Below are 23,797 nucleotides of genomic sequence, written 5' to 3' on the forward strand. Positions count from 1 at the left end.
TAAGAATCAGTGATTCTGTATTAAGAGGATGAGGGGCTAGATAAGTGGGTAGGGGAGCTTGCTATGCAATCATGAGGCTCTGAGTTCAGTACTGGGGGAGTGGGGTAAGGAGGCAAGGACACGGGAAAACCAGTGGAGCCCACTGACTGGCCAGCCAGCCTAGGGGATGCATGCATCAGTGAGCCCTGGGTTCAGTGAGAGACTCTGTCTCCGGGGAGTAAGGCAAAGAAAGTGATACAACAGGACACCCAATGTGCTTCTCTGACCTCTGTGTTCCTGTGCATGAGTGTATGCCAGACATCACAAAAGCAGCATATTGTTTATAAATAAGGATGTCAACAAACAGGGAAGTTCATATGTAGGAGGAGTGCAAAGTAGTCAGGCCTCCTCAGATTAAACCATCTTACTATCGAAAATGAAGTCCTGTTGTAAAAGCATTCACTAGGTCACTCTCCATGCCACATAAGAAGAGAAAAAAAGAACCACTGAAACTATATTTGGAAAACAAGGAAACAAGAAGCAGGCTGAATATCTATTAGCAAGGGAGCAAACAAGATTTGCTATATTTGCAGAATTGAATTCTAGATGGCACTGAAAATAACCAGCCAGCCAGAGAGGCCCATGCTTGTAATCCCAGCACTCAGGAAGTAGAGACAGGAGGATCATTGCAAGTTCCAGACATGCCTGGTCTACATAGTAAGATCTTGTTTCAAAAATTAAATTAAAAAATGTTTTTAAGTAGAAGATATGGACTGGAAGATGGCAGAAGGTAAAATCACTTAACTGCTTGCTACACAACTAAGTTCATTGTCCAGATCCCATGACAGACATAGAGAAACAACACATGAAAACCGACCTCTGGCCTCTATTCATATATAGGCTGTGGTACAAATGGGGGCTGGGGGAATGGCTCAATTAGTACAATGCCTGCCTGAGTTAGATTCTCAGAGACCACATGAATATGCCAGGTACGGTGGCACACCCTTGTAATACCAGAGACGGGAAGGAAGAGAGGTCCCCGGGGCTCACTAGTCCAACTTAAATGGTAAGTCCAAGGCCAATAATAGGCCCTGTCTCAAAGAAAGTAGACAGTGTTCCTAAAAATGACAACCTGGAGGCTATCCTCTGCCACATGCACTTCAACACGTGCACCCCACATGCATGTGCACTAGGAAAAAAATCAAATGGTGCAACGCAATATTTAAATAATGTAACTAGATAAGCAGAATTTCCCCCTTGTTTACTAAACAGGTTCCTATGAATAAACAAAAAAACAGTAAACACATGGGAAATCATCTGTACTGACAAAAATGAGATTATACTTTGTAGAATACAGATATGCAACCTGTTTTTCTCATTCAATAACAATTATATGTTTGGTATAGTGGCATGTACCTATAGCCCCAAGCACATAGAAATTAAGGCAGGAGGACCAATGAGAAAAACACCAAGTGCCCCAACTTGAAAAAGTAAAAAGGGGTGGTGGCGAGGGGGGATGCCTCAGTGTCGGGGCACTTGTCTAGAGAGCATTAGGAACCAGGTTTAGTCCCTAGCTACCCCATACAAGCACACTCACTTGTTATACTGCATACCCCCTTCATAGTTGTACATACAGAGCTAGTTCACTAACAGACTACCACACAGGATTCCACCAAATTTACATACCATAGCACATTTTAAAAATTATTTTCATGTGTTTTGTCATCATGTATACCTGTGTACCACATGTATGCCTGGTGCATTAAATTCCCTGGGACTGGAGTTACATACAGTTGTGAACTGTTACATGGATGCTAGGAATCAAACATGGATCCTTTGAGAGAGCATCCAGTGGTCCTAACTCTGAGCCATCTCTCCAGCCCCTATAGTAAACCTACACTTCACTACAGATCGATGTTTTTACTCTTCTATTAGCAACTCTAAATTATGCTGATGACATCCTCCTACAAAAGTCCGAGTGTATTTGGTACAGATGTGGTTTTGGGAAAACTCCCATATGGAAAGTTGCTGGCCCAAGGTTACACGTAATTTAAGATTTGTCCTTCAGACCGAACAACTCTCACCCTACACCAGAACCCTGAGAGCACCTCTTCTCCACCCTCTGGCAAATCTGGGTAGTCTTAATTGTTTGCATTCTTCTGCAAGTGGGGGTAGGCATAACATGAACATTTTAATGGCCACAAATCATTTAAAACTGGAACAAGTGAGAAATCCTAACTTTCCTAGTGTTTTTTAATCAACACTGAAGCTGTGTGCCAGGTAATTGGTTTGTAAAGGCTGATACCATAACATACTAAATACGAGTGATCTGACAGACTATGTGGACAAATTAACAGACAATACAGAGATGATGCTAAAAGTATGATAAATACTTCAAATAAGTTATTCTGCATGCAGAACAGACAAACCTTAAAGAGATGGTCATCAGCCTAGGCTATTAGAAAAAGAAGCAATCACTGAACTAATTTTTATAGGACCCAGAGAATTTGGCAAAGAAAAGCTGGAAGGATGGAGAAGAGAGAAGTGAAAGGCAGCTAGGACAGCAGATTCGAAAGCATAAAAGTAAGAAACTACAGTATACCAGGCAACTACAAATAGTTTCATATTGTCGTACTGCTGACTATGAATAAAAAAGAATAAAACATCCAGGCCAAAGACATAAAAGCTTTCAAAATATCATACTATGAGGCAAACTAGTTTTGGAAGGTGCTTCTAGCCAACGCTGAGCAGACAGCTATCTGGCTCTCTCACACACTCACAGATTACATGGTGGAAAAATGAGGCCGAGCACAACCAGGATGTTAGGGATGGACAAACAACAAGTACACCCAGCTGAAATGAAAGGAGGGGTCACAAGTCCTGAAGGAGTGAATCACACAAGTAGCCGGTGTCCCAGGAAGGAGGGTCAAGGATGCAGTCTGGAAAGTGAAGCAGACCTCGATGCTTTTTGCCCTCCTCTCCAGCCCTGCATCCTCTAAACTAATTGATGAGCAAAGTCCAGAGCACAAGGCTCTCTGCCAGCACAGCTGCCCGCTGTCTGGCTATACCCAGCTGCCAGGCGCTGCAACAGGTCTAGAGAAGTCAGCAGTCCAGTGACAGAATGCTCAGAGCACCTAAAGTCAGCCAGCGAAGACCAGCTTGACTGCCTAGCACCACTCTGACACGGTGTTTGCCAAACTTGTCTGAACATAAGAAATTTCTGGGCACTTGTTTGAAAAACAAAACAAAACAGACTCCTCTGCCTCAACCCAGAGCCACTGAGTGAGAATTCCCAGGGCTGGGACCTGGTAATTTGCATAGTTAATGAGCAGTGCAAGGAATCCTTTTCAGAGAAGGCTGGGAAACAGTGCTTTTGAAATTCTTCCTACCAAGTCAGATATGTAACTATCTGAAAGGGATTCGGCTATTGCTTCTTGGAAGTGAATATAAATAACTTCTAAAAGTCCAAATGTATGAATGGAAACATTAGTAGAACTGTTTACACACAGAAAAGCAGGTAAGACAACGAGATGCCCATGAGGTCAGTGAATAGAGGCACTGAAATTAAGCAGCATCTAGAAAATTTATCAGTGTTGGGCATCTGAAAGCTGAAACTACAGAAAAGTGTTCACGGAGGAGTGGGAGAGAACACTGGAAGAGACAGTATCTGTTCTACTGAAGGTGAGCCAAAGGTCTCATGAATAAATGACATGAGTGTTTTTATAATTAGATACTAAATGAAGATGAACAGACAATGAATGGGACAGTAAAAGGAAATTATACAGATAACATTCAGTTACTAATTTATTAGAGAATCTCCCCTAAGTCCATGTGTATAGCTCTCAAGTATTCAGCAGTAATCACTGGAAGACTTGAGATGAGGCAGAGACAATAAAACCATTCTCGTGGCCGGATCATAAGGGAACACTGGTGCTCCCACACATGGGTGCAGAGCACACATTCTCCCGCTTGGCTCTGGCGGCCACCTGTACAAATCAAAGGAGATCTGACATTGAAGAAAGGGCTGTGGGTGAGTGATGACAGCCAGAGGAAATTGCCCATTTGAAGGACAGCTTGGTTTCAGCTCTACTTCCCTGCAGACCTTGCAATCCCTTTGCTCTAAGGAAAACCAGGCTGCAGTTGGTGGCGGGGAAGTGCTTTATTGTTTATAGAGGACACGCCACTCCTTTCATTGATAAGCACCATCTTTTCAAACAGCTGGGTCCACTGCAAATGTTCTGCTTTCAAATGCAACATTTCTGCAGCTGTAAATGGGTTTAAGAATAAACAGTGCTGCCAAATACCACAGCAGAGTTGGGCAATGTTCAGAAATTGACAAAAATAGTATTTAAAACATCCCAAGCTGATAACTGTTACCAGGACCCCTCGAGCCTCAATGATGTTAGGAAGCTCAGCGTTCTACGAAGCTGATGAGGTAGTCTTATCCCCTAAAATTCTGTCCATTGTCTTACAGATCCCTTCTTCTATGAATCCTTAGTCTGCAAACCCTCCTACTGAGGTGCAGATGTAAAGTTTTACCCTCAAGTGTATATATTTAGAATAAGAACTGCTGGATCCCATGGCAACTTTGTTTAACATGCTGAAGACTGCCTTAGTTACTGTTCTATTGCTGTGAAGAAACACCATGACCAAGGCAACTTATAAAGCATTTAACTAGGGGCTTGCTTACAGCTCCGAAGGGATTATTATCATGGTGAAGTAAATTGGCATTATCATCACGGTGAAGTATATTGGCAGGCAGGCAGGTGTGGTGCTGGAAAAGGAGCTGAGAGTTTTACATCATGATCCACAACCAGCGGGCAAAGAAAAAGACACTGTGCCTGGCATGAGCTTTTGAAGTATCAACCCCACCCTCAATGATACATTCCAACAAGGTCATCCCTCCTAATCCTTCCCATATAGTTCCACTGACTGGGGACCAATCATTCAGACATAAGAGTCCATGGGAGCCATTCTCCTTCAAGGACCCCCATTCTCTTCCAACATGGCTGAACAATTTTACAATCTCTCCATCAACATATGAGGAATTTAATTTTTCCACATCTCTGCCAGTACTTAGTATTGTCAACAGTATTTATTTTAGCCATCCTCGTGAGTGAGACATCTCATATGAATTTCGTTTGGATGTTTGTTTGAAGACAAGATCTCAATATGCAGCCCAGACTGGCCTTGACTGCAGGATCCTTCCACACCTACCCCCACTAGAGGTATGTACCACCATCATGTACAGCATTTCATGTTTCAAACTTTTATTTCCCTAATGGTTATCATATCCAACATTTTTCATTTGTTTGTTGGCTATTTGTGTATTTCTTTGGAGAAACAATGCATTCAAACGCCTTTCTCGTTATTTTCATTGTTAATTTATCTTCTGAGTCAAGGTCAATGCTATGTAAACCTGGTTGGCCTTGATTTTGCAGTGATTCTCCTGCCCCTGTCTCCCAAGATCTGGGATTACAGGCATGTATGTGCCATCATACCTAGCCACTAAATTACTAATAAAATTCATAAGTATGTATGTCTACATACATTGGCCACATTGTTACTCTTGGGGGCCAGAAAACAGTCAGATGGCAATTTTTAAAGCATCAAAATTATTAGTTTTCATTAAGTCCAATTATCTACTTTTCCTTTGTTCACTGTGCTTTTGGTGTCATATGTCTAACTCAGAGAGCTGAGGAAACTGTACCTGTGTTTTCGCTCTTCTGTTTAGGACTGTAACCTATTTAGTGTGTGTGTGATGTGTGCCAGTGTGTAAAGCATGCAAAGCACATGCCCGTGTGTGCACACGTAGAGATCAGAGAACACTGGTGCCCTTCTCTTCCTCCATCTTAGTCCTTGAGACAGCGTCTCTCACTGAAGCCAGAGTTTACAAGTTTTGGGGATACATTAGCAGCAGCAAGTCCTATGAATCATCTTGTCTCAGCCTCCCTCCCCTCCAGTGTGGGGGTTAAAGGTCTGTGTAGCCATGATCATCTGGTTTTGGTTTTCTGTAGGTACTAAGATCTGAACTTGGTTCCCCATGCTTACAGAGAAAGCACTCATACACACCGGGCCATTTCCTAGCACCCTCTGTGAACTGCTTTAAGTAACTTATATATAGAAGGGGTCCACCTCCATCTGCTTGCCCTAGCACCCTATTTTGAGACGACTACTCTTGGAACACAGCAAATGGTATTCTCACCCTTGAGGAAAAATAAGGGGTGAATAGAGGTTCATTTTCAGAGGCTTAATTCTACCTCAGTAGTCTTCATGCACTTCTTCAAGTCAGTGCTATACTGTCCTTTTTCTGTGGCGGGAATTGAGTTTTGGAATCTGGAAATGTTGGCCCATCAACTTTGTTTGGGAATATGGAAGGGGTCTTTCGTGTTTCCGTATAAATGCTATGAATGGTTTATGGAGTCACACAGGGCAGCTGAGAGTTTCAAAAGGGTGGCGGTGAATCTGCGGAACAACTGAGTGAGTGCTGCTGCTGGAACATACGAAGCTCCTCCTGACCCACGAGCCTGCAACTCTTTCTGATTCCTTTAGTCTTCTTTCAGTGGTATTTTCTGATGTGCTGTAAAAGCCTACTATTTCTTTGGTTAAATTCATTCCTGTTTTGTACTTTTTGGTTCTTTTTTCTTGTGTAATTCCCCTGTGAGAACTTTAAGCATGATGTTCAACAAATGTAACAAGAGTGGACAACTTTGTCTCCTTGATTCTATGAAGAAAGTGTCCATTCTTTCACCAGCATGCATGACGCTCGCTGTGGTTGACAGGCATCCTCTATTAGACTGAAGATACTCCCTTCAACTCTCCTCAAGCATTTCTGGTTTGTTCCTCCCTGACTCCCTTTTGAGGAGAAGGGCTCCCACATGGCATAAGCTAGCTTTTAACTTGTTATGTAATCAGGGATAATCTTGATCCTCCTGCCTCTGCCACCTGAGTGCTCAACTTATTTGGTGCTGGGACTTAACTCGGATTCTTGCATGCCAGGCAAGCGCTATGCCACCTGAGCTATATCCCTAGCACAAGACTTCTTCTTTTTTTTTTTTTTTAATGTACACAGTTTTCTGTCTGCATGTATGCCTAAAGGCAGGAAGAGGGCATCAGATCTCATTACAGATGGTTGTGAGCCACCATGTGGTTACTGGGAATTGAACTCAGGACCTCTGGAAGACCAACTAGTGTTCTAAACCCCTGAGCCACCTCTCTAGCCCATAAGACTTCTTTAATCATAAAAAGGCATTAGGTTTTGCCCTCTTAACATTTATTAAGAAAATCATGTAATTTATGTACTTTATTGCATTAATCGTGTTTTTTAATATAGCTAATATTTTGCTAAGGTATTTTGCATACATTTATTAGTCTATTTTTTTTGCTTTTATTTGTTTTGGCATCATGAAAACTCTGGCTGTATAAAATGAGTTTGGAAGTGTTCTGGTCTCGTATATTAAGGAAACTTTGTAAATCACTGGTAATAATTCTTTAAATGTCTAGTAGAACTCACCAACAAAACCACTGAGGCCTGGTTGGTTGGTCTCGATCTATATGTCTCTGTCTGTGTCTGTCTTTCTCCCTCACCCCTCACCAGGGTCTCATGCAACCCGAGGCTGACCTTTAAGTGCTGATTCTTCTGCCTCAACTTCCCAAGTGCAAAGATTAAGGGTCTGTTCTTTGTAAGAAGGATTTTTGATTACTGACTCAACCCCTTTGCGTGTTAAGTCAGTTCAGGTTTTCCTCTTCTGAGTGAGGATTTGGCTCAGTGGTAGAACATTTGTCTCGCATTGCTAGGTAGGGGCTGGTACCTAGCATGGTTTGGGGGCCTGAATCGATGTCAGTAGCTTGCTGACGGCCCTATCTTACATCGCTACCTCCCTCTTGTCAGATCACATTCTACCGCTCTACAGGGAACCGCCACTTGATATCTTCTTCATGTATTATTTTAGAACTCAGGGTTTTGGCTGTTTGCTTTCATCTATTCTCTTTTCAATGCAAACTCCGTGAAGGTGCAGACTTTCAGCTCATTCCAGGGAAACCCTAGCACCTACAACAGTGTCAACTAAGTACCAAGTACCAAGTAAGAATCTGTAGAATATGAACAAGTGAGCAAACCTAGAAGCAGAGAGTTGAGGGAGAGCCTGTCTCAAGGCGTTTCTCTCTACAGAGAAAAAAAAAAGCCTTTTCTATTTTCTATAGTAAGAAAAGATCTGCTGAAAGGAGAACAAAGACTTCCTCAACTGATGGTTTCCCAGAAAGCAAAGGGCAGGATGGTCCGAGAAATGCAACATCATTCCAGTGGTGAGGGCCAATTGGGAGAGATGATGAATGTATGGCAACACTAATCTGCCTTGTTACATGGCTTTCTTAGAGAAAGCCATTAATTACCCAGTACATTCGCTGGCAGAAGAGGGGGATTTTCTTCTTAAATAGTCACATACTAGCACTGGGGAGATGGCTCAGTCAGTAAAGTGTCTGCTATGCAAACATGAGGACCCAGAAAAAAAAAAAGTTAAGCGCTGTATGTATTATATAACATGTAATCCCAGAACTAGGAAGGCAAAGACTGGTGGGTCCCTGGGGCTTGCTGCCGGTCAACCTGGCTTAATAGTAAGTTTCAGGATAGTGACTGTCTCATAAAACAAGGTGGACAGTACCTGAGTAACGACACTCGAGGTTGACCTCTGGCCTCTAGATGCACAAGCACATATACCCATGTACAGATTTCCCCAAAGTTGAATATGACGGAGTCAATAACACAAGAAGAGCAGTGATGTCTAAAATGAATAAAGAGAGAAGTGGAAACACTACAAACACCAGATACAGACAGGTTAATGGGTTTGAAACGGGAAGGAGATTAAAGGATGACCTTAGTGAAATCAGAGGAATGAATCAGGAACGATAAGAGCTTGTCAAAAGAGAACCGCTAAGTCAGTGATCGAGGAAGCAGAGCAGACAGATGGGGTGAAATGCCCGGCATAATTGTGGGGCAGGCATATGAGGCTCAGTGGAGGAGATCATCAGAACTGGAGAAGTCAAGAGACTGCACAGCCAGGATTTAAAAGGCTTAACTCCACAGACAGCAACATTACCAGAGAGATAACCACGGATGTGGAACCAATCCCCTGGAGCAAAGGGGCATGACCAGAAAGTCGGGAAATAACTGCAGCTAGAAAACGAGGGTAGCAAGACTGACATGTGTCTCTAAGCAGAGTCTTGATTTCTTGATTTTTCTAAGATTTTTTTTAATTAAGAGATTCCAGGTATATCATCCCAAACGTAATAAATTGAAAAGCAATGAATAAAATAGCCAGAGTGACTAGTGTGAATAGAATTAGAAATTAACCCTCCTCTTGTCCATGGGTAAAAATTGTGAGTATGCTAAAATAGCCTTCCTTTAGATTACATAACATTATACCGCAAAAGGGAGTGTGCCCCTAGTGGTAGAAGAGGAAATCACAGGGAGGCGCTCCATTGGCTGTGGAGGCAGTGATTGTCCATGCTGTTTAAATGGGCTATGTAGGCTGCATGGCAAACGGCTGCAGGTGGCTATGAACAGGAAAGCAGGGACCACAGCTCGGCTGCAAAGAAATACATCTTGCCAACAGCCAGTGAACTGGCAAGATTCCCCACAAAGCTAGATCACGACGACACTTCAGTCTCGCCTGATGCCTCCAGAGAGGTCTGCAGACAGCAATTCAGCCGCACCATGCCCAGACTTCTGACCAAATGCTAAAACAGTTAGCCCAGGCCCTAGTTTTCAGGAGGCACTCCTAGATGATGCCCATGGTTTCTTCAGAGTAACACCCCTTTCCTTTACCCTCAATTGAGTCCAGTTTACAGCATAAGTCACAGGCCATCTGGGGACACAGGAGAAGCAGGGCTCTAACAGGATGCCGAGTTTCAGTTCAGAGCATAGCAGCAATGCTGGTATCAAGCAGAACACAGGCGGCAGCGTTCTTTACTGCACCAACAGCAGACACAGAGGCAGCAGCCAAGGCAGACACTGACTCAGTAGTTTCTGAGGTTACCTGGGCACTGAGCCAAAAACAAACAAACAAAACAAAAAAAAAAACAACTGGACTTTGTAGATTTTCTTTTAAATGTTTTCAAGTCTATGCCCCATTTCCTACTTGTGGAGATGCTATTTTACATTTAAAAAGATATATGTGTACCCAAGGATGGAAAGTGGTTAGGGGTACCTGTTGCTCTTCAGAGGACCTAGGCTCACAATCACCCATGACTGAAGTATCAGGGAACTGGAGCCCCTCTTCTGAGCTCCGCAGGCACTTGGCATGCACGTAATGTACATGCATATGTGCAGGTACAACACTCATGCACATAAAATAAAATTTATGCACACATCTCCATATCCTCCAGGCTGTGCATGCTGGCACACACCTTCAATCACAATAGAGCTAGGGGGATCTCTGTGAGTTTGAGGCCAGCCTCGTCTACACAGTGAGTTCCAGGACAGCCAGGACTAACAGTGAAACCCTGTCTCGATAGATAAATAAATAGTAGATAGCACAAAACTAAATAAGAGGGAATATTTATTTATCTATGTGTAAAATAGTGATTAAATTATGACATGTATCCATTCGAAACTGGAAAACATAGGGCCAATAAGCACACATTTTTTTCTCCCAGAATAGATTATCAAATTATCCTTCAGAATTTAAGAGGTGCAAGGACACAGATACTAGTAATGGAGCCCTCAGAAGGCAGAGGCAAGCAGACTTCCAGGCTAGTGGGGTCTACATAGCGAGTTCCAGGACAGTCAGGGCTGTACCAGTGAGACCCTATCTCAAAGGGAGGGAGGGAGAAGGGAAGAAAATTAAGAATTTCTCTGACAAATCTGGCTGCTCATATTAAATAGTTCAATTTTGTATCATTAATGCTACAAAAATTACATATGATATTATCATTAATATTTTAAAGAAGCAATACTTGTTTAACATATTGTTAAACACAGACTGTTTCCTCATTTATGGATTTCTGAAGGGGATAAGGTTGTTCAGAGGTGGAGTCTGCCACCTGCTGGTTAGAAAGGTGAAGTTTTCAGGTCACTCCCCCAAGTTATGTAACTAAAGACATTGTACTAAGAACCACATCTGGATCCAAGATATCTGCATAAATTCTCCCATCCTTCCCCAGCCCCCTCACCATATGGAAGAACTAAGTGGGAATCCATCAGATTGGCCTTGGTAAAGTGAAAGCTAGGGTAGGCAGAGGTCTGAGGGGAAGTCAGAGAAACATACAGAAGTTGGCTGTGTGTTTCCACACCTCTCTGTGCTTCATCTCACCACACAGCCTTGGCTGGCCTGGAGCTCACTATGCAGTCAAGGCTGGCCTCTAACTCATAGAGATCCGCTTGCTTCTGCCTCTGTAGTGTTATAAAGGGCTCTTTGAAAGCAAAATTTAGCATAAAAACACACACAACTCTGTGGCTACATTAACCACTATAAGGGAAGCCCGGCTTACATGGGAATGTCCTTCGAGTGGTGGACTGTGTTTCCCAAACAGAAACCGGTCAGAGAGAACTGCAAAGGACTCTCTCCTACCACATGGACTCCCTGCAACCTCACCCTTCCAGTCCCCTCCCTTGTCCTGGGCCTGTCTCAGTGACCCAACTTCCAGCCCAGGGGATGTAGTGGAAGTGATGATGCACTTTCCAGCAAGGCGAGGGCGGGTACCTGCACTATTTGCTCTCCAGATGCCTCTGCCATAGACAAAGTCTCCTAAAACACAAGAGTCAAGCATAAGGGTCACACAGTACATGAGCAGGGTACACAGGGCTGGATTCTAGCAACCATTCTAGCTATGACAGGCCTTCCTGACATCCAAAGTAACAGTGGACATGGGAGTTAAGAAGCCCCCACCCTTCAAGCCACACCCAAGCACCCCAGTATTTCAGTCATCCCAAGAAAGCAAGAAGTAGAGACAGCCAATCACTATGTCCTGCCCAAATACCTGACACAAAACCATGGGTATAACCAGATGATTATGGTGTTTTATACCACTGATTCTTAGGGGTGGCTTATTATGCAACAGAGTACTGCCAAATGTTACAGCACCACAGCTCCAATGACAAAATTACACGGGTATGAACCAAGTATTTCAGAGAAGATGACCTATTCCCTTGCAAGCTGGAATGTTGCTTCCTGGTGGAGGGCCCTCTGCCTCACACTCACTCCTTATTCTAACAGGCTGGTCAGTCTGACGGAGAAAGAAATGAACACGCTCGCCTTAGCCTGTTTCTATTCCTTTTCTCTTGGGGTCTGCAGATTCCACAGCAAGGCCATTCTCCCCTGCTTCCCAGAAGCATCAGTACTCAAGATCTACCCCTGCTAGAAAGGATAGCAGGTGTGTATAGAAGGAGGTGTTCAATTCGGAGACTACCTCCAAGTTCACTAAAACCTGCCAATCAAAACGTCCCTCTTGCAGCCTGCCATCAGCCTAACTCCTGGCTGAAATGAAAAGTGTGTGTGTGTGTGTGTGTGTGTGTGTGTGTGTGTGTGTGTGTGTGTGTGTGTGGAATGGAGTGTGACTAATCCCAAAAAGAAGTGTTTTTAGAAGTAGAGTTGGGGCCTTGCACAGCAGAACAAGCCTTCAATCCCAGCTTGAAGTTAAGGCAGGAGGGGTGGGCTATACAGGGAGACCCTACAAAGAGGTGGGATACTGCCAGAAATAAACAGTCGTTTCAAGAAAAGTCTGTATTTGTCATCTCCATCTCTTGCCTTTCCTTCCTTCTTTTTGCTTTTTTGTTTTTCAAGAAAGGGTCTCACCATATAGCCCTGGCTGTCCTGCAACTCACTCTGTAGACCAGGCTAGCCTCAAATTCACAGAGATCCTCCTGCCTCTGTTTCCAGAGTGCTGGGATTAAAGGTGTGCACCAGTACTCGGAACTACCTTTCCTTCTTGAACTCACTTTAATCAGGCTTCTGTCCTCACCCTTCCAAAGAAATTGTTCCTGTGCGAGATAACCCAAATATTAATGGATAAAGCATCAGTCCAGTCTGCTTACTCAATGGTTAAACACTTGGCAGGGTTAGTCACTCATTCACTGAATGTGACCTGTTACTTTAAATATATGTATTAAGTATAGTCTATCTCAGACTCACTCTTATGCTCTAGACTCATGTCCACTGGCCTACTCAACCACTCCAAACGGACAGCTACTTTGATGCAACATGGCCAAAGAGAAGAACCCCTGAGTTGAACATAATCACTCATGCCTTTAACCATAGTATTCCGGAGGATAGGTTCCTGAGTTCCAGGGATGCCTGGAGGGACACAAATAACAGAAGAGAACATTGATTCTAAGACCTGGGCATACACCACCCACAGTCTTCCCTTTCTTTGGCCAATAACAGTTCTACCATGCAAGTGGCTCAGGACAGTCAGTGTTTCTCAAAGCCTCTCCTTGGTCCCATACAGTCCATTATGCTGGTTTATAACTTATCCTAATTCAGTCTCTTTTGTCATTTCTAGGCTAGAATATAACTCATTAGTAAAATGTTTACCTGGCATATGAGGTCTTGGATTCAAACTCTAGCAACACACATATATATTCTCTCTCTCTCTCTCTCCTCTCTCTCTTCTCTCTCTCCTCTCTCCCTCTCCCTCTCCCTCTCCCTCTCCCTCTCCCTCTCCCTCTCCCTCTCTCCTCCCCTGAATCTGGGCAGCACTATTTCATAGGCTAGGTCCCTCCCTGAATAAACAAGGGAAAAAGGAGAAAATAAGCTAAGTATGAGCATCCCTTTTTCTCTATTTCCTGATCTGTGCAGATGGAAGCAAGGAGATTCCTGCCTCCATATTCCCTCTCCCATGATGGACTAGGCTCCCTAACCCACAAGAGGAAATAAATCCTTGTTCCCATGAGTCGTTCTGTTAGATATTTTGCAACAGTAATGAGGGAAGTAACTAATATAATTAGCATAACAATCTTTCACAAATAGCCTCTATGCTTCTCAATTACTTACATTATTTACTTTTTAACCCAACATCTAGACTGATCACTTTAAAGCAGGAATGAAATCATGTTATGCTACCCCAAGTTCTACCAAGACTCCTCATTTCACTCAGAAGTCCTGAGCATGGCTCATCCGGGCCTCTTCACCACTTCTTCCACGGTTCATGCTATTCAGCCTCACTGGCTCCCTTGCTGCTCTGTGATTCAGCATGGCATTCCTGCTCCTTCACCAAGCAGGCATCAGCCATTGCTCCTCCCTTTCCAAGTAAGGCCCCTGTGATGTCGATACTCAGTCTCTAATCTCCTCAACCCTATCCTCCTGATTTAGCATCTTCATTCCTTGCTCATGTCCGAGTCCTCGGCACACTGGTAAAGGGGCTCTATCCATGCAGGTACTCAGCCACCTTCCATCAAGGGCTCTTGCCTCACCTAATTCCTTCAAAAACATTTCCACCAGGCTGATGGGTTATCAGCAGGAGAGGCAACGGAGGCGGCAGACCTGCTTTGAACTCCTTGCCTAAAATGTAACACCCCTGGATTGCAGGGAAGATGAGGTATATAATGAGTTACACACCTGGGTAGAAAGGGAAACGTAGTTTAGTGAGCACTGTGATCACTGAGTACCCCAACACAGTCAAACTGCCCTGATAACAGACACCGGGAAGAAGGTCTGCCATCCATTTAGTCAGCGCGTCTAAGACCAAGTGTATGGCACAATCTTCCCTGGAACCATGTGCAACTTCTAGTGATGCTACTAGGACCTGAAAGGGGGGAAGCAGTACCTGCACCCCTCCCACTCCCAAGATACACCGGGGGAAATGGGAACTTTGTGCTTGGTCTTTTTCATTCTTTCCGGTTTGCGTGTCTTTGTCTACAAGGTACCATGTAGACCAGACTGGACTCAAACTTACTACTGTATCTCCCAGTGCTGGGATTAGACCTGGCTGTAAGTCTCTTCTTTACCCAGTATCCCCTGTGGCCAAGTGTGTTATGGCACGCCCTCTTTTGAGGATATACAGCCCTCATGATAAACTCATCCCTACCTCTTACTGGCATTAGAGAAAGTTCTGGGTTTTATAAAGTGATTGTCTAACTCAAACAATAAAAGTTATTTTCATCCCAGGCTTATATGAGTTCTTTGCCAACACAATTCCCTGGAGATACAGTGGGCCTTTGATCTATTTGTTCCCCATTAGTCCCATCTGACAGAAACTTCAGTTGCTTCCTGACTTCACTCTCAAGCTTGACTTATTTTTCACAAGACTCTCACTTTCAACTAACGGGAGTCAACTAGAAGCCACATGAAACAAGGTCCTAACTTTGTCTGTACAACAGAGTGACTTAGGAAACTTGGAGAACCATCTTCATGCAGATTTCATGGACCTCAACCCTATAAACAGAAGCTCTGTAGATGGCCCTTAACCTTGTCTATTCAACTGAGTATGTCTACCAGGCTTTGTGAATATATTCATCTTTTACTCGATAGCATCGAAAAACAACCTCTTTCTCCTTATACTTCCCCAGTTGTCTGAACTTTCTCTAGTTTCTTTTACTCTTTGTTACAAACCAGCCGATTCTTTCGGGAGCCCATCTATTTCCTGTAATACCTGTCAACAGGTCACACTGTGATCCTTTCCAATACATGGCTCAGTTGGTATGAGGCTACTTTTAAGTACAAATTTACCAGTTTGGTTACTACTAAATCATATGATTTGTCTTTCTACTCCATCATCTGACTTATCATACTCCTGCTTGTCAAGCCAACACCACACACTTTTAAGGTTTTACTAGTGGTTCACTCCTGGTACTAAGCACTATGGGAAAAATGAAAACTTTAAACAAAACAAGGGGTTTTCTGTTTGGTGTGTGTGTGTGTGTGTGTGTGTGTGTGTGTGTGTGTGTGTGTGTGTGTGTGTGTGTGTACCGTGCTGGAAATTGAACCCACTTGTAAAAACTACTGAGGTATATAATATCCCCAGCCCTTTTAAGTTTCATTTTGAGACAGGCTCTTGCTAAATTACTCTTGTTTCAGTCTCAACCGCAATGGGGACACAGGTCTTATCATGCCCCCATCTCAGGTAAATGGGCTGGCATATGCTCCTCTCTACCCACCATCCATGCCAGGTCCAGTTTCTTTTTATTTCATAGTTTAGCTTTCCACTGGATCCTCATGGAGTCCTCTGAAGTGAGGAAGCAGAGGGCCGGGAAGACACTCTATCATTAACAGTGTTGGGGAAAGACACGTGGGTCCACATCCACTATTCACACAGATCCACCCATATCAAGCTGGAGAAGGGAGTGTGGAAAGCAAGTCTAGATGCCCACTGGGAACAGGAAAAGGGAGACAGCAACAAGCCCCAGCAATTGTGTTCGTATTCTAAAACATTTTCAAGAGGGCAGTCATCTTTGACTTGTTTGTTCATGGAGTATCACTGTGCTGACTACATATATAATACTGTTTGAATGGACAAATGATGCTTGGGCAGGAGCAACATTGGGTACAGTCCCATGTATCACTCTTCTGGGGAATGAAAGCAAACTAAATAGACTGAGGTCTGAGATACTGAATTGCTATTTCATTACTTAGATGAAACATTAAATAGGGGCTTTGGGAAAATAAAAATAATCTTACAAACACTGAGACATACATATATCAAATCTACAGTGTAACTTCTTCGACAAACCAATCAAACAAACTAAAATCTGCTGCTGCAAACATAGAAGCATCCGTTTCAAATATTGGTACAGACACAGTGGAAAACATTCAAGGAACTTAGTACTAAACTGACAGCAGTGGCCAGGATATGTCTCAGTAGTAGAGCCCTTGTCTTGCATGTATAAGGAAGGCCCTATGTTCAATCTCATTTACATCGAAAAAAATAATTATGCATCTTTTTTGTTAAAAGGAAATTCCTTTATCCAACCTCAAAATTAGCCAATATCCTCTTCAAAGGACCTGATTGCTATACATACTCTTAATTTTGAGAACAAGCTACACAGAGAAAGCCTGTCTTGAAAAAACAAATAAACAAACAATCAAACAAACCAGTAAGACCATATAGACACATGTACTAACTTCCAGGACACACACCACTCCCAGGCACGCAACCCATCAAAATTCAGAACTGATCTATTTATGGCATCAGACTCAAAATTTATGTAAGTTGTTAACACTAAATTTTTGAAAACTTAAGTGCCTATATGTTGGGGAAGTCTTATGCTAATAAAGCACTGTCTGGCCAATAGGAATCTAGATAGGTGGGGCTAGGAATCCAGGAGGATTCTGGGTAGGAGAAACATAGGAGAGTCAACATGTAACGCCATTGGGGGTAGGAAGCCTGGAACTATTCTCCGGTAAGAGACTTACTTAGATTAACAATTATGGGGTAATTACTTAAAGCAGAGCTAGCCAGTAAGAGACAAACAAGGCCAACAGCTTCATAATGAATATAGCCTCCTGTGTGTTTATTTGGGACTCATGCGGATCTAGAACCAGGCTGGCGCGGCAGAGCCCAGGCGACTGGCGGGGGATAAACCGAAGCAGCTAGCAAAGAAAAAGCTTCTCTTAACATAATGGTGATCAGGAGTGGGATTGAATTTCCACGCAGAATGGCAAAAGCTTTAAAGGAATTTTAGAAACAGAAGAACAGAGAGAAGCACAAATTATTGGTAGCAGCATTTTTCTCAGGTGTGCTCTGTTTTGCTAGCGACAAGCCGAGATTCACGTGGCTGGCTTACCGGAGTCTTCCTGACTCGGCATAAAAAGAAAAAAAAAAACAAAAAACAAAAAACAGCAAGGTTCTTTTAAGAGACTCTGCTAATGATTGAAAGGTGTGTGCGTACAGCTGGAAGTGGCAGCTTTTGCTGGAGGTCAGCATGGACTGAGGCGGTAAGCTGGAGTCACGCTTACGCCCGCCACCTTGAAACGGCAGTTTAAAACAGCCGAGGTTTTACAGATAAGACACGTGGCCAGAAAAACATAAAGATTTACAGTAAAGTCAGACTTGGATAAAGAAAAACTTCTGAAGGTTTACAGTGTGTTTTAAAATATATGTGAGATTGAGAGAGAAACTGAAACGACAAAGTGGTAAATAAATACAAAAGCCGGCGTTGTGGTGGCACACGCCGGTAGGATTGCTCCAGAGGCAGAGGCAGACAGATTTCAAAAGAGAAACCCTGTCTCAGAGAAAAATAAATAAAAGTGAAAGAAATAAAGTAATAATAGATAAATAAATAAGCCACGTAAAGATGGAAAATACACAGAGAGTCTGGATACTTACTGTACGCTATTGTGTTTTTCAGTTTTTTGCTTGCTCAGGAAGGAACTGCTACTAAAGTACACTTGATTATAAATGCTGCTAAATTAATACAACTTATATCTTTTGAAAATACCTTGACTTCAAAATTTAAGCATAAGGATATGTTACTCGGAAAAGGAGTTTTTATTTATGTTTCTACAGAAAATGAAAAGCTAAGGATTCCTTCCAGGCTTCTGTGGTTTGACGAACCAAGACCCCCGGAAGCAGTGGACCAGGTGTTCCAACAATCGAAACAGCTAAGATGATGCAGCTTTACAGACCCCGAAAATATGGACTTATACAGGTTTCTGAGTTTTGTCATGATCCCCATGGTATGAACAGCGCCCCCTTCCAGCAGGAAGCAGTTTGGAATGAGCGACGTCCCAATTCCCATCTTGTTTATAAATCTTTGTTTTCATTTAAATGGGATTGTTTATAATTGGTTAATGATCACAACCAATCTCCTTTTAATGGTAAAAAGGGGAATTATGGTATGGGTATTGTTTTTCATTTATTGATACAAATTCAAGGTCAAATTTTGTGATATGTATATTTCTCCTCTTGATTAAGTATTGTGCTTATACTGATCTTTTAAAATGTAATGCGTAATTAAATACAGATTATAAATAGTTACTTATAATAGTCAGAATTTATAGTTAGGTAAGTTAGATTTTCTAGATATACAGAAAAATATTTGAGATAAACAGTCTTCAAACCTCTCAAAGACCTTCAGAAAATGGCATTTAAAATGGTTTAGGGCTTTTCTTGACAATGAGAAATGTCTGCTCCTGGCAGCACCAATTACATCTGAGAGGAAGATGGGCATTGAAGAAACTTGTTATGGAGTTTGCTTTCAACATGGCAAGATTAGCCATTTGGGCAAGAACTGCCCTTGCCTGTACTTCTTGACTGTTGTTGTATCATCTGGACATGCAGGACTCACAGGAAAGTGACTACTGAACTCAGTCTTACAGGGTTCCTGCTTGATGAAGAGTCTACGAGACTTTCTGCAGGACAAAGAAAAATGACTGACAGACTGCCAATGCAGATGGACAGTTTGAAATTTCTTGCTTTGCTGAGAAGTGTTCCAGACACATTGTGGCCTATGGGCTGAAGATGGATACCCCAACGTTACAGAGGAACTTCGGGTGACTGTCCAGGCAGTAAGATGTCTCTGTCAATCCTAGTGTTTATATATTATCCTTCTGTGGTCTTTGATGGAGTTGAAGACAGATAGTTATAGTTTTCCTTAGTTATGATAAAAGATAAGTTACATATAGAACTTTGAACTCATAAGGCTGGTATGGATGATATTTTCTTTAAATCTTGCTAAAATATTGTAACTATGTTCTTATTTGATAACTGTTCTGTTATATACAATTTGACTGTGTTAAAGTTAAGACCTTTCTTTTTGTTTAAACAGAAAGGAGGAGATGTTGGGGAAGTCTTATGCTAATAAAGCACTGTCTGGCCAATAGGAATCTAGATAGGTGGGGCTAGGAATCCAGGAGGATTCTGGGTAGGAGAAACACAGGAGAGTCAACATGTAACGCCATTGGGGGTAGGAAGCCTGGAACTATTCTCCGGTAAGAGACTTACTTAGATTAACAATTATGGGGTAATTACTTAAAGCAGAGCTAGCCAGTAAGAGACAAACAAGGCCAACAGCTTCATAATGAATATAGCCTCCTGTGTGTTTATTTGGGACTCATGCGGATCTAGAACCAGGCTGGCGCGGCAGAGCCCAGGCGACTGGCGGGGGATAAACCAAAGCAGCTAGCAAAGAAAAAGCTTCTCTTAACACCTATAGCCAGGTGGTGGTGGTGCACACCTTTAGTCCCAGCACTCGTCGGGCAGAGGTAGGCAGATCTCTGTGAGTTCAAGACCAGCCTGGTCTACAAGAGCTAGTTCCAGGACAGGCTCCAAAGCCACAGAGAAACCCTGTCTCAAAAGATCAAAAAAAGAAAAAAAAAAAAACTTAAGTTTCTATAAAAAAAAAATAAAGGAATTCATAAGGCAGAAAGAATGAATAAAAAATGAGAAGTATTTAGAAAGAAAATCTTCACAGTATTGAAAAGATTAAATAAGAATTCACTTGTGGATTCTGTACCTTGTTTGGTTGGTTTTGGAGGATAAGGCCTTAACATAGGCTGGCCTGAACTCATAGTAATCCTCCTGCCTCACTCTTCCAAGTACTGTTATTCCAGGCATAAAACACCATGCCTGGCTTGTACTTTTTCTGTATGTATGCTATAATTCAAAGAACAAAAATTCAAGCGTACATGAAAAGCTCTTTTGCAAACCATAAAGCGGTACTTAGTTACTGATCTTTAAATAAATGCAAACTGCTTACTTTTGAAAAGGTTATGAACTGGGTACCAGAAGCACACCAGCAAACCAAATCACCATGAAAAGTAATTGAGCAGAACCTGTCTCGGTTCCGGCAGGGGACTAAACTAAGAACTACAGGGAACACATTGACCAACCAATTAGCACAGTGGGCTATAGTGCTTCACATAGAGAAAAGGAAAAAAAAAGACAAACAAGTTAGCTTTATTTAATAATAATTAAAAAATGTTAGGGGGATTTCCACTTTAAAAAGAAAGATTCAAAAACTGACATTAAACCAAAACATAGTACTGGAATGCACAGCTGAACAATAGGATGTTCATTGAAACAAAGTTTGTAGTTAGCTCTAACTGATACTCAATCCAATACACGTGTGTTCCTAACACACCATCACAGGTTCTGACAGTACAGTCAAGTGTGCAGACGGGTTGACACTTGGTCTTTCCTTTCTTTGACTATTTCCTGGTGTTGGTTTATTTAATTTTTCTTTGAATTCTAGGAAAAATAAATGGGTGAGGAAACTCAGTTATTAAGGTCTTTTCATCTCTGCAGTCTAGTAGGTACTGGGGTGAGACCCTTAGGTCTCGAACCATACTTCAGGACCTGCATGGTCTTCTACCGTTCAGTAAAGCAAGCAGCCAACAAAAAATAGAAATAAATCAAAAGATGTAAAGAAAAATACTTTCTGAGATTCATATTACACTATTTATAAACACTCCAGGAAGAGCAGATTTCAATCCCAACCCAAATGTTGAGTTTTGTTTGTCTTACCTGATTTTATTTAGTGTGTTTCAAGACAGGGTCTCACTATGTAGAGTATGCTGTAACTCACAGAGCTCCGTCTGCTTCTGACCACTCAGCAATGGGGTTAAGGGTGTACACCACTGTGGTTGGCCACCACCTAAGTACTATTTGAAAGCTACTTTGAAGGTAAGAATAGCAATGTGGCAATGGTTATCAAATACAGTCTTTCCCCAACCTAAAAGATACACATATATAACTCCTGTACTACATGCCGCTTTTTCTGCAGCATATAAACACAATCAACCTGCAAAGAAAACCACCTTGAAGAAAAAAGGGCTTTAAACCCAACTGAAGGCTCAAGGGAATAAACACTAGGGAGATCCCCTTTGTATAATTTTTCAAATCAGAAGAAATTTGCTTTTTTACTTTGCAAAGAACCATTTTAAATACATTTAACACTGGTGCCTCCCAGAACACTTTAAAAGTCTGCTTTTAAAACCCTGTGAGGAATAACACGACTGCAAGCCCAGCATCCATGCTGACATCAAGAGGTCATGACACCACGTTCTTATTGGGCAGGGCGCCTGCAGGACCCTCGATCAAGTACGGTTCCTGTTACACACGAGCTGAGTAAACAGTGGAGAGGACACAGTCAGAGACGCGCAGGTAGTTACCCAAGAGGAATGCTCCTTCATCTGGTGCTGGTTACTGTGAGTGCCACTGGCGTGGCCACGCCAAAAGCAGTTCTGGCAGAGCTGATAATTGTGGCACTGCTGGCATCGGTATCGGAAGCCCATCATGCTCTCGCAGTGACAGTAGGAGCACTCCACAGGATGGAAGACTGGCGAGCAGAAAGAAGAGAGAGCAGAATCAACACTGAAGAAAACAAAATCTAACGTAACACACGGTGGAGACAGAACCACAAACTCTAAACTGTCTGACCTCTGACGTCATATTTGTAAGACGTAACAGAAGTGCTCGCAATAGTGTGTGCTCAGAAGTAAAGCCGTCAGCTAGCACAGCTCCAACATCAGTGGGTCAGTGTCTGTGAAAGTTTTAGGCTAATATTAAATGCCACCGGATATTAATAGGAATTATCAAATTTACTCTGGCAACTTTGGCAGAACATATGTCTTTGTGACTTTCTTCTACTCTCCTCTGAGCATGTGAAGAGCCCGTGCTCACACAGTGGGAGGGTGAGCAGAAGGGGCAGTGAGAGCCAGCCCAGGCAGACCAACAAGTGAATGGGTCTGTCGCTACAGACTCAGAGGCTGCTGAAAGTGTCGCTTTTGTTAAGTGCAACGGACACCAGTTGCCTTCTTCTTTGTACACATCTGGATTTATAAACCAATATGAAAACTATGATTTCAGCTTAAAAAAATAAAGCTATGTCCCTTTATTTGTTTGGCTTGTTCCTTTGTTTTGTTTCTTAAATGGGGTCATGTCTTCCAGGTTGGCTATGAACACAATATATAGTCAATGATGACATTTTTTTTTTGTATCTCTCTCTCAAGTACAGAGATTACAGGTTGATTTCCAACACCTAGGAAGGACACAAACCAAACAAGCCCTCTGCCCCAAGCTGGACAAATCATAATTTTAGGATTTGTAGATATATAGACAAATGTCAATATTATAGACAAATGGTTTTATTACTAGATATTTCAATGATTCTACACCATTTCTCTGTCTCTAAGAAGAAATATCACTAATCTTATAAGAACATGATTAACAGGCAGTGGTGCATGCCTTTAGTCCCAGGGCTTGGGAGGCAGAAGCAGGAAGATCTCTGTGAGTTTGAGGCCAGCCTGATCTTCAGAGCAAGGGCCAGGACAGGCTCTAAAGCCACACAGAGAAACCCTGCCTCAGAAAACAAAAGCAAAAGACAAACAAACAAGAAAGAACATGATCAATAGGCAACACATTCCATACAAAGTAATAGTAAAATACTCCTCTGGCTAATAGCACATCATGACAAATAAGGGTCTTTCTACCCCTCATAGTAGATACAAGATAGTTTATAGAAATTAACTAAACATGAAACGATTAAAACACTTAAGGATATAAAAGCATCACTATAAAAGACAGGAACAGCTTAACAACTTAACTACTAACACGACTATTTAGAAAATCTATCTTACTTAGGAATTTAGCCACTTTAGGAGTCTAGTCCTTCAGAAAAATAATCCAGAAACTAAGATGCTTGTGGTAACCAAACTTGATCAAAAGGTAGCATAGATGTTTAAAACACGAAAAACGCTGGATAGACACCAAAAGCCTCTCGGCTCTGCCTCGTTCCATCCTGCGGAGTACAGAGAGAGGAGGGAGGCTGCATGGGAAAGTGGCAGCCTCCCCTTGAGCACGTTCTCACAACCTAAATGCGGAGGAACGCTAAGAGGGTCCTAAGAAGTTAGCATCAGTTGGATTCAGAGTGAAAGCCTCCACTTCA

At 42.4% G+C, this 23,797-nt stretch overlaps 1 protein-coding gene across 7 annotated transcripts in view; it reads right to left on the reverse strand.

Moving 5' to 3' along the window:
* Dtnb (dystrobrevin beta) overlaps positions 1-23,797 on the reverse strand; it is a 200,107-nt gene that overhangs the window by 111,178 nt on the left and 65,132 nt on the right. For all 7 annotated transcript variants that reach the window (XM_013119858.3, XM_013119859.3, XM_021232445.2 and 4 more), the window contains one exon: positions 22,023-22,189. In XM_013119858.3, the coding sequence (XP_012975312.1) occupies positions 22,023-22,189 (167 nt within the window). The remainder of the gene's footprint in view (positions 1-22,022; positions 22,190-23,797) is intronic.

Source organism: Mesocricetus auratus, unplaced genomic scaffold (genome assembly GCF_017639785.1).
Source record: "Mesocricetus auratus isolate SY011 unplaced genomic scaffold, BCM_Maur_2.0 Super-Scaffold_100024, whole genome shotgun sequence".
NCBI classification, from domain to species: Eukaryota; Metazoa; Chordata; class Mammalia; order Rodentia; family Cricetidae; genus Mesocricetus; species Mesocricetus auratus.